Genomic DNA, 12,192 nt, shown 5'->3' on the forward strand with positions numbered 1-12,192 from the left:
TTTCAGATTTTATTGCTTATCATTATTTGATACATGTAAGTGATTATAGATCAGATATGTACTATCAGAATGTTGCCTAAAGAGGAATTTGATTTAAAAAATTTCCAATTTTTTGTTTTATTTGTATAAAAGTGCAAAAATTCAATTTCAATCAGTATGTTATCTGGGTACAATTATTTTTAGGAAATCAAAATCAAAATGTTTACAGTAATATTCATCACATATTAATTCAATGATAATAATACATATGACAAAAGAAATATATATTTGATTTTACATGTACTAACTGCAGCCAGAATTGTATTTGCACAGCAATGGAAAAGCGAAGAGATCCCGACAGATGAGAGTGTAACTAAAAAAAAATATTAGAATGTGCAGAAATGGACAGATTAACACTTACAATTAAGGAAAAAGAAGCAACTGAGTATTTCTTGACATGGAGATACAAAAAGGACTAATGTTATAAAGGAGATTTAGTGATCCAATTAAAGTGGAACAATTTTCATTCAAGTAAATTGTTGGATGTTTTATATTGTAATTTCTGGTAGTAATTTATGGTAGTTTCTTAATTACAGTTGGCCAAACTTCAAATTCAAATGTGAGGAATTTGTGAAAGTTATTGAACCTCCATTGTTCATGACCATTGCCCATACTCCATGGGATAGGAATTTAATATTATATTAAAGGCCACAGATTTCTGTTCTTGTCTAATTCCTGTTTTTCTCTATAAGAGTAGCCCTGGTCAAACAGATGCTAGTGTTTTTTATTATTTTTATTACCATAAAATCTTAAAATCGGGAAAAGTTTGGATTGTTTTTGTTTCAAGGTTGCTGGCACACACTTCAAAGCTGAAGTATTTATTACCGTTAAAACAAATAACAGCAAATAGGAATGTAACTCAGATGCCTAGTAAAATGCCTTTGCCTAAAAAATGCTGTTACAGTCCAAGAAGCAAAAACATCACCCAAATATGTTTCAAGAGTCACAGAATGTCAAATGAGGTAGTCAGCCAAAGGGTCAAAAGCAAGAGTCATGAGTTAGATAGCCAAATGATTATTTCCAGCAAAAGTCTGAAATGAAAGAAGCTACCTAAATCTGTCTGCTAACAGTTGGCTGCAATCACTCATGCCTCACCTTTGTTTAATAAGGAGCCTCATTGAGAAGAATTGCTCTGCTTGCCTCTATAGATGTCTAAACTTGGAGCTTGGGGGTTGTGTCTTGTCATCAGACTGTTACATTGGAAGGGGAGATCTCGGGGGCTGATCAGCCTCAAATGAATCCTGACTTATTCGGTCCTGAGGCTGACAATCCTGAAGCATAGGCTCAGCTGGATCAGCAGTATCAGATTCAAAATGGATGGTTGTAATAAGTAACTGAAATAAAGGATGGTTCCTAAGTAGCATTTGAATTATTTTTAAAATGTAGAGTTGATACTGAAGGAGGTGATACCAGGTACTATAAATTATGGATATGAACATTATTATGCAGTTGTCTCATTTGTAGAAAAACATGCAAATGCTGGAACTGAAATAGCCCAGTGGAATCAGATCCTAATATTTATTTGCTTTTAATAAATCTATTTTTATCTGCTCACACTTTTTATTTGTTTTATAAATAGTTATGCAACTCTGACAAACTATGGGAAGTGATTGTGCAAGACTTATTGGGCACCATCACTCCAGAAATGAAGTCCCTGGCACAAGAAATTGGGTGGAAGCAGTTTTTCTTCACTAACAAGCTTCAGCTGCAATTACAGCTACGAAGAAGGAAAAAAAAGTCAGCTGGTTCTTCTGGAAGTGTTTCTGATTAGATGAGTATTTTTCCTAATTAAACATTTTGAAAAGTGTGGATTTATTTTTTTTTAGTAAAAAATCTGATCACAAGATTTGAATAAAGATAAGAGGCTGCCTTAAAATAGGCTATTAGAGATGCCTGAGAAAATCTTTGTTTTGTTATTCCATAAATTTTCATTTAATATTTAATTTAAATTGCATTTTGTTCTATATTTGTTTTCAGTAAATTTATTTAAATTGTTCACATTTTATGTCTTTTGATGTGGTTCCCCACCCACCCACCCCCTTATTTGGACTTGGTGGCCAGCAGATGGCAGCCACCTTTTATTTTATATCACTGTTATCAGCAGTGATCACTAATATGTATGTACTGTATGGATACATAGAGAAAGCTGTTTTTGTTTTTCCATACAATACCTGAAACGACACAAAATAGGTATAGCATTCCTGAAAATAAAATGAGAACTTCCAGGAAATGGCAAATGTAATCAGCTGCTGTTATCAAAGAAAGTTAAGAATCCTCCACTTTCCAAATTAATATCAAATATATGGGATAATGAGAACTCATTAGTTCTTGGTTTCATTTGCTATAAAGCTGTTATATACTTTTCTTTTAATCAAATTACTAACATTTATGTGACTGTCCCACAATTTCATTGACAGAGCAAACATTTCTTTGTCAGGCTTTTAGTTCTAAAGTCCTCAGAAGACCTATCCCTAAAAAAAATTAAGGTGTGGAATCTTGCATCCTATGCTTATGAAATAATTTTTCCTGAATTTTTCTACAAAATCTGAGTAGCATTAAATTTACCAAAAAATGTATTTGCCAGGCAAGGGTGTAAACTTCCTGACATATGACAATCACACTGTGAATTACAAATTTCCAGCATGCTGAATCCCTTGTTGTTTCGTAAATGTATAAAAATGTATAATGCTTTTCCTGTAGCGTTAAAATGCTGATTCATCCTGAGTGGCTCAAAAATAAGAATATTCTGTAATAGTTTTGTTTAATAAATTAATTTAAAATGGATAAGAGGACCAGATCAACAAAAATGTAATTTTATCAGAAGCATCCTCAACAAAATAACCTTTTCTTCTTGAGAATACTACTATAGTATTTATGATAGATGGAATGATAAAGCAATATTGTTCATAAGGATTCTGATTATTTGCATTATAAAGGGTCTTTTTGTTACCTAATGTAATTTTCTAGAAAGTATTTATAAAGATGGGGCCATTAATCTTATAATAGGAAAATAGTGTTTCTACTTTGAACAAATAAAAATACAGCTAAATGATCTGAAACAATGCAAACATGACAATTTTCTATTTTAACAGCTTCAAAAAACATACCTATTTTTTTCCTATTGATGTAGGTGGTTGGTGTTATAATTTTAAAATAATTATACTTTCAAGATTTGAATTATTTATTACAGAAACAAACGTGTGTGGGTTTTCTTCAATATCTTTTTGTTTTCCATTCCATTAATTACATGTGCCAATATTTTACTGGTAGTTAGTACATTTGCTACTGATATGTCTGTTAGGAATATAAGTCACCTAACAGCTATTTGGGTTGAAAATATATAAACCAGGATAGACATTTTAATACTGTATCTTTAAGAAAATGCAAAACTGTAATTGGGTGTGGTTTCTCAAACGGCCATAAGATGGAGCCAGAGACCTGGGTTGTCTTAGTCTTAGTCTCAAAAGAGAGTATGTCTGAGTGAGTCTCTTTGTTTCCTTCTGTTGGAGAGTATTGCCGTTCCTCCATTTTTCCTAATTGACTGATATTCATGGATTTGATGTAAGTCTGATATTGAACTGTTTTTGACACTGGACTTTGTTATTGGATTATTCCTGTATTGAAAACTGACTGACTTACCTGTGAATGACTTTGGACTGCTTATTTTGAAATTTGCTTAAACCTTTCTGGAAGTAAAAACATACATTTACTGTACAGTGTATCTGTGTGCTGTGTGTGTATTATTCAAACACTACTCTCAATACGTCTCTCTGTATGCGCTCATTCTCCTAATGGGGAATTACCTCAACACTGGTTATGGGCCCAGGCCATACCAGGCTCAGATAACTGAGAGTTGGTGTGAATACACAGTACTGTATACAGACAGCTGTTTACTGTTTAACTGTGGTTTACTATCCTGGTAAAGATGGCACAAGTCACTTCAACAAGTCTATCACTGATAACCCGGTTGGATGGAACAAACTATGTTTCCTGGTCTATGAAGTACAGTCTACTTCTGCATAGAGAAGGTTTATGGAATGTAGTTCAAGACCCACCAGATGTAAATGTTTGGGATCCAGCTAATGAGGATGATGCCAAGAAGCTTGCTGACTTTAAACAGAACAAATGAGCTCTTTGTATAATTGGACTAACACTGAGTGACCAGCAGCTAGTCCATATTCGTGGAGAAGAGTCTGCTGCTAAGTGTTGGGAGAATTTGAAGAGGATTTATGTTTGTGACAGTGTAGGTGCACACGTACACCTTAAACGTAAACTGTTTAGAGCACCTATTCTGAAAGGTGGAGATATGTTAGCTCATTTGAACTTCATGAAAAGAACTTTTCAAGAGCTACATGAAAAGGAACTGATATTTTCAGAGCTGCATCAAGTTTACATCATTCTTTCCTCATTGGATGAAAGTTATGATGATGACGTATCTTCACTGGAAGTCCTGCCCAGAGATAAACTGACATTGACTGACATAACTGGAAGATTGCTGGAAGAAGCAAGAAGACGGCTGGATAGGGACCAACTGAGGAAGGAACAACCACAAGAAGAGGATTTATCTTCAACTGCCTATAATGTTAGGAAATGTTTTTCTTGTGGGGCTAGGGGACATATAGTTAGATTCTGTAAGAAGGGAAAACAACAGAATACTAGTAAACACCAGAAAGCCAAGAAGAATGTTAGTTTAGCTATGTCTAGCAATTCAACTGTAAACAATGATTTGTGGGTTGTTGATAGTGGAGCATCGCAATGCATTACTAAAGATAGAAAAAGATTTGTAAAGATGTCCATGAATAAACAACATGTATCATTGGCAAATGGATGGAAGATTAACGCGTCAGGTGAAGGTACTGCATATTGTTTTTGTATAAACGAACATTTAACTATGTTATATGTACCTAAACTGAAATTTAATTTATTATCAGTAAGGGCTTTAGTTAATGTTGGTTATGTAGTAACCTTTAGGGGAGATAACTGTATAATAGAGAAAGAGGGTAAAAGTGTTACTGCTACTTTAGAGAATGATTTATATGTGATACATGATGACCAGTTGAAGGTGGCTAACTCAGTTTATAACAATGTTAAGCCACATGATGAATGTATACATTTACTACATAGACGTCTGGGGCACATTGATTTCAAAATGCTCAAACAAACTGTTGAATTGTCAGAGGGAGTAAAATTGAAACCCTGTAGCAAGTATTTAAACTGTAATGCTTGTAGCCAAGAGAAAAGCAAAGTTATTCCAGCAAACAGACTTAATGGGTTTAAGACCAAAGAACCAACAACAACTCCCAAGAACAACTCCAAGAACCACTCCCCCCCAAAAAAAAAACCAGATTACCCATAACAATAAGGAAACTTCAATCCAAAAAGAGATCACTCTGGCGGAAAAACAAATCTGGTCACGTTGCCAATTTCAAAAGCCGATACAAAAATTTATGCCACCAGATAAAGACTGAATGCACCAATTATCACATTAAACAAGAGGAAAACCTTCTATGTACCAATTCCACCCACGCTTTTTACAATTTTGTGAACAACAAACTAAAAGACTAAAGGTCCATCCCACCCCTGATAGGACCTAATGGTAAAGACTGCAATGACGACACCATTAAAGCCAACATCTTTAACACATTCTTCGGCTCAGTATTTGTAAACAGCAATGGATCATGCCCAGTATTTCCTAGCCGAACCACAGACAACTACAATGATCTAATACATATTGATTTTACAGAAGACAATGTTGAAAAAGCACTATGCAATCTAAAACCATCTCTATCTATTGGACCGGATGGAATATGTGCCTACTTCTTAAAAAAAGCTATCCACTACCATAGCTGAACCTCTAAGCATAATCTTTGAAAAATCTTTCAGGACCAGCTCCTTGCCTAACCTATGGTCACAAGCCACGGTCATCCCCATCTTCAAAAAGGGAGACCCCAGCCTAGTTGAAAATTACAGACCAATCTCCTTATGCTGCGTCACCTGTAAAGTCATGGAATCAATTATTAATCAATCCATTATCCTCCATTTAGAGACAAACAACCTACTCTCCAATAAACAATTTGGTTTCAGGAAAAAACTATCCTGTAATCTGCAACTCTTACACTGCAAAAACATATGGACTACACAACTCGATCAGGGCAAAGCAATAGACGTAATCTACATAGACTTCTGTAAAGCCTTTGATTCAGTGGTACACGACAAACTACTCCTAAAACTAAAATCTTATGGTATCTCTGGACAACTGCATAACTGGATAGAAGCATTCCTGTCAAACAGACAACAAATGGTCAAAATTGGGAGTGTCCTATCAAATTCTGCACCTGTCAATAGTGGTGTCCCCCAAGGCAGTGTTCTAGGACCAACTCTCTTCATACTCTACATAAATGACCTCTGTGATCATATTAAGAGCAACTGCATTCTTTTTGCTGATGATGTAAAGCTGTTCAATACCACAGACAATACTGCTACCCTTCAAAAAGATCTTGACTATGTATCAGAATGGTCAAACAAATGGCAACTTCAAATCTCAACAAATAAATGCTCTGTCTTACATATTGGCAAAAAAAATCAGAAAATAAAATACAAACTGAATAGTCAAGATCTTGTTGATGATCCAAGCTCTGTAAAGGACCTTGGAATACTCATCTCTAATGATCTAAGTGCTAGAGCCCATTGTAACTACATAGCCAAAAAGGCATTAAGAGTTGTTAACCTAATCCTACATAGCTTTTTCTCTGGTGATATCACACTACTAACTAGAGCATACAAAACATTTGCTAGACCAAGACTCGAATACAGCTCATCGGTCTGGAACCCACATTACATATCTGATATTAGCACAGTTGAGAAAGTCCAGAAATATTTCACAAGAAGAGTTCTCCACTCCTCTACTCGTTGTAGAATACCTTATGCCACCAGACTTGAAATTCTAGACCTAGAAAACCTTGAATTACGCCGTCTTCGGTCTGATCTAAGTATGGTATATAAAATCATACATTGCAATGTCCTACCTGTCAATGAATACTTCAGCTTCAACCATAACAACACAAGAGCACACAATAGATACAAAGTCAAGGTTAACCGCACCAAACTTGATTGCAGGAAATACGACTTCAGTAACAGAGTGGTCAATGTCTGGAATACTCTACCTGACTCTGTAGTTTCTTCCCCAAACCCCAAAAACTTTAACCTTAGACTGTCTACTATTGACCTCACCCCTTTCCTAAGAGGTCTGTAGGGGGTGTGCATAAGCGCACCAATGTGCCTACCGTCCCTGTCCTATTGTTTCTTTTATTTTTCTTATATGTACCCATTTCATGTATTCATAACTATGTATATACTTATACCTATTATCTTGCAAGCAATTGACAAATCAAATAAATAAATAAATAAACCTTTAGAGGTTGTTTTTGCTGACATAATTGGTCCTAAGAAACCAAGTTTAGGAGGTGCCTGCTATATATTGAGTATTATGGATCATTACTCAAGGTATGGTTTCTGCAATCTCATGAAAAACAAAACAGAAACATTCCAACATTTCTTTAACTGGCTGAGGTTTGCCGAGAGAAAAATGAAAAGTAAAGTAATTACTTTAGTTACTGATAATGGGACTGAGTTTGTTAACAAAAGATTCCAAACTATGTTGAAATTGGCTGGTGTTGAGAATAAACGTTCTGCACCTTACAGACCACAACATAACTCGTTTGTAGAACGAAGAGGGCAAACATTACAAGCCATGGCTTGCACTATGTTATCTGATTCAGGTTTACCTGAAACACTGTGGGGTAAGGCCATAATGTGTAGCAATCATGTGTTAAACAATGTAGTTAATACAACAACTGGAGAATTGCCATTCACTCATTCGCATGGCAGAAAACCAAATTTAAGTTACCTACACACATTTGGAGCTCCAGCATGGGTGCATATTCCCTCACAAGTAAGAATGAAAGGGCAACATAGAGCTAAGAAATTAGTTTTTGTAGGTTATGAAGCCAACCATAGATCATTTAGATTCTGGGATCAAGGCACAGTTCATGCTTATTGTAATGCTAGTGCAAAATTTCTTGAGCATGTTGGATGGGATAAACTGGAACAGGAATCCAGCAATGATATTATTATTGACACCCAAATAGTCCCTAAAGATAAAATCAGTAAACCACAAATAGCCATTAAAGAGGAAGAACATGAGGAAGTAGGAGAACAGGCACAGGAAGAGATAGAAGAATAGGAGCAAGTGGCACAGGAAAGTCCACCAGTTAGCCCTTTATTACCAAGACGTTCAACCCAAGTAACACAACCACCTGATAGATATCAGGCTAGTGTTGTATGCCAAGTTACAGTTCCAAGTGAACTAAAACTGTATCCTGCTAAGGATCAGCTTGCTTGGCAGGAAGCAATGGATAAGGAACTAGAACCTTTAAAAAGACTGGAGGTATACGAAAATGTTAAGTTACCACCAGGTAAACATGCCATAGGATGTAAATGGATATATAAGCTTAAGACAGGTGTGGATGGGACTGTTACCCATAAAGCCAGGTTAGTAGCACAAGGGTTCAATCAGACAGCAAATGACTATGATGAGGTGTTTGCACCTAGTCTGAAGGCTACTATATTAAGGGCAGCATTAGTGTGGGCAGCTAAGGAGAAATACATTATAAATCATTTGGATGTAGAGACGGCATATCTGTATGCCCCATTGCAATACACTATATATTTAACGAAACCTTTAGGTATTAAACATGATAATACAACTGATTGCTGGAGATTGAAAAAGAGTCTTTATGGCTTAAAGCAATCAGGATATGAGTGGAACCAATGTATAGTTAAAGAATTAACTAAGATAGGTTTTGTAGCTGGCATGGCTGATCCATGTTTGTTCAAAAGAGAAAGTAATGCTATGATTTCATTGTTGCTATTGTTTACTGATGACATAGCATTAATCACCAAAACTGAACAAGAAGCTACTAAAATAATATCACTGTTAGGAAATTTAAGATAAAACAGGAGAAATCAAACAATATCTTGGTTTAAAGATAGATAGAACTAGGGGAAGGATACAAGATCTCACAGGCAGATAAAATTAACCAATTACTAAAAAGTTTTAAAATTGAATTTTGTAAGCCGGCTAAAACACCAATGAGCCAGGAGTTTAGCCATAGTGATGTTCAAAGTCCTATTTTTGGTAAGAACATTTATCACTCCTAGATCGGTAGTTTATCTTATCTCAGTAATTGGTCAAGGCCAGATCTTGCATACTGTGTTAATCAATTAGCGAGATTTGATGTTGAGCCAATTGAAAGGCACTGGCAAGCTGCTAAATGTGTGTTAAGATATCTGAAACAAACAATGCATTATGCATTGTATTTGGAGCCAAAAGATGAACTGAATTTGACTGCATATGCTGATGCAAGTTTTGCTACAGACATAAATACACGAATATCTACATCGGGTACTGCTGTATTATTGGGAAAAGCATTGATTGGATGGAGGTATATTAGACAGAAACATCTAAGTTTGTCAACAATGGAGGCTGAATTCTCATGTTTGTCTTTATTATGTACAGATTTAGTTTTGTATAAGCAACTATTAATTGATATGGGAATTAATGTAACAGATTCTATTGTTGTTTATGAAGATAACCAATCAGCAATACAGATGGCTTCAAATATTGCTGTTAAAACAAGAACGAAACACACATATTTAAGATATTTAAATGTGAGACAATGTGTACAAAGTGAGATGATTAAGCTAGAATATTGTATGTCAGAAAACAATATAGCAGATCATTTTACAAAGGCCCAAGGCTCTATAAAGCATAAGGCTTGCTGTGAAGATTATGGAATTAGAACGTAAGGTTGTATATATTGTCCTACCCAAAAGGGGGGAATGTTAGGAATATAAGTCACCTAACAGCTATTTGGGTTGAAAATATATAAACCAGGATAGACATTTTAATACTGTATCTTTAAGAAAATGCAAAACTGTAACTGGGTGTGGTTTCTCAAACAGCCTCCAGTGAGGAAGCACCTATTATTTTTGAAGACAAACTATTCCATTGGTTAATTGTTCTCTCTGTTAAGAAATGTATCCTTAGTTATAGATTACTTCTCCTTGATTAATTTCCATCCATTGTTTCTTGTTTTGCCTTCAGGTGCTTTGAAAAGTAGGCTGACTCCCTCTTCTTTTTTGCAAATATTGGAACACATACTATCATGTCATTCCTAGTCCTTTTCACAAATACACACACACACACACAGAGCGTGTGTGTGTGTGTGTGTGTGTGTGTGTGTGTGTGTGTATATATATATATATATATATATATATATATATATATATGCTGTGTGTGTGTGTGTGTACAATTGACTGATATGCTAATAATATTCTTAACATCAATAATCACATATTTATCTATCCATTTTAATAAATCTTCATTGTAATTAATCTTTCTCTTATACTTTTAAGTTTCTAACTTCTGTTTCTGCTATGTAGCCATTGATAAAAGAAATCATGTTAAAAATACTCAGTTTCTTTTTTTTCCTTAATTTTAAGTGTTAATCTATCCATTTCTGCACATTCTAATATTTTTATTAGTTTCATCTGTAGGGATCTCTTCATTTTTCCATTGTTGTGCAAACACAATTCTGACTGTTGTTAACACATGTAAAATTAAATATGTACTCCCTTAGTTATATTTTTCTGGTAAAATATGCAACAAAAATACTTCTGACTTTAGAAAATCTATATGTTGCTTTATTTTTTTTTTCAAGCCATGTGTGTATTTTTGTTCATTTTATTTTATTTTTTTGCTTTTGGGCTTGTTCACCACATGTGATAATATGTACCCGGTTATCTGGTTACACCCCTAGTCCTTCTTTTCACTAGACTAGACAAACCCAATTCCTGCAATTGTTCTTCATGTTTTAGCCTCAGCCTCCTAATAATATTTGTTGCTCTTTTCTGCACTTTCCAGAGTCTCAACATCTTTTTTATAATATGGTGACCAAAACTGGATGCAGTATACTTAAGTGTGGTCTTACTAAGGCTTTATAAAGCAGTATAGTGATATTTCTTTGTCATGGCAGAAAAAAAAGGACAAGACAGTCTCATTGTAAAATGCCTATTAGAACTCTAATGGAGAAGTTGGGTTCAATTCTTTATTGGGTTTGCATTGTGTAGTTAAACCATGGATTGTTTAACAAATTAATTAATATTTACCTATCATGCAAAAACATTATAGTTGGCTTGGGCAGCACTTTGGATTTGAAGGTTAAAAGATACTTTGAAGCATCAGGAATGTGAAGGGCCCAGGTACTATAGTTCCAAATCTCCCACCCCCCCAAGAATGGCTGGTAGCTGCATAGGCCAGCTATGTAAACCCAAGAAAAGATGTGATTCCTTTAAGCCATCACTGGCAAATGTGATGCTTGTGTCCCCGAGGTACACAAAAGCACATATTTGCCTTCAGATTCAAAGTGCCCCAATAGTCCTAGTTTATAAATCATATTGATCATGATGAGGCTGGCCTGAATTGAGATGTCAGCAGATATTGTATTTGTAAACAATAGTGTTAGTGGCTGGGAACAGACTAATGATATAAACAAAAAATAAAAGCTCATATGTATGTTTTGTCCATCTATTTTAAAAGTTCAGAAAGAAGTGAAAGAAGGTAACAAAGTTCCAGATCTAAAATTATTAATCACATGAGATATTTCTTTTTTTATAATAAAAAGAGGCAGAGCTCCAGGTGACATGGAAGAGTGGTGAACAAAACCCATTTAATTGCTTACTTTACAATATTTCTAAATTGCCCTCATAGTTTACAAGACAGTGAAAAAGAAAACAGGATAAAACAAATAATAGAATAATAAAAAGTAATGATAGCCATGCATTCCATTTACAATTTGTCATCAATAAATTCATTTAGGCACACCAATTGAGTACCAGATATCAATATTTTGCTGAGCTCTTAGTTCTAGAAATAATTATAGTTTTAGAAAACCTTTGGGTGAGTAAATTCTGTTTTTTTTTTCACTTCACAAAATGTTTGCGTGGTCAACATACCTGGCAGATAAAATAACTTGGATGCAGTCTAACTGATGGAGTGAATCAGATCTTGAAATCTATGGATCTAACATAACT

At 34.8% G+C, this 12,192-nt stretch overlaps 1 protein-coding gene across 1 annotated transcript in view; it reads left to right on the forward strand.

Moving 5' to 3' along the window:
* Nucleotides 1-3,758, forward strand: part of FBXO36 (F-box protein 36) — a 21,384-nt gene extending 17,626 nt beyond the window's left edge. Inside the window, exon 4 of the mRNA XM_026664479.2 lies at nucleotides 1,619-3,758. Coding sequence (XP_026520264.1) covers nucleotides 1,619-1,810 — 192 coding nt within the window. The 3' untranslated portion in view covers nucleotides 1,811-3,758. The remainder of the gene's footprint in view (nucleotides 1-1,618) is intronic.
* Nucleotides 3,759-12,192: the final 8,434 nt, after the last annotated feature.

This window comes from Notechis scutatus, chromosome 4 (assembly GCF_049901735.1).
Source record: "Notechis scutatus isolate UNSWTSFEM ecotype Mainland chromosome 4, rNotScu1.2, whole genome shotgun sequence".
NCBI classification, from domain to species: Eukaryota; Metazoa; Chordata; class Lepidosauria; order Squamata; family Elapidae; genus Notechis; species Notechis scutatus.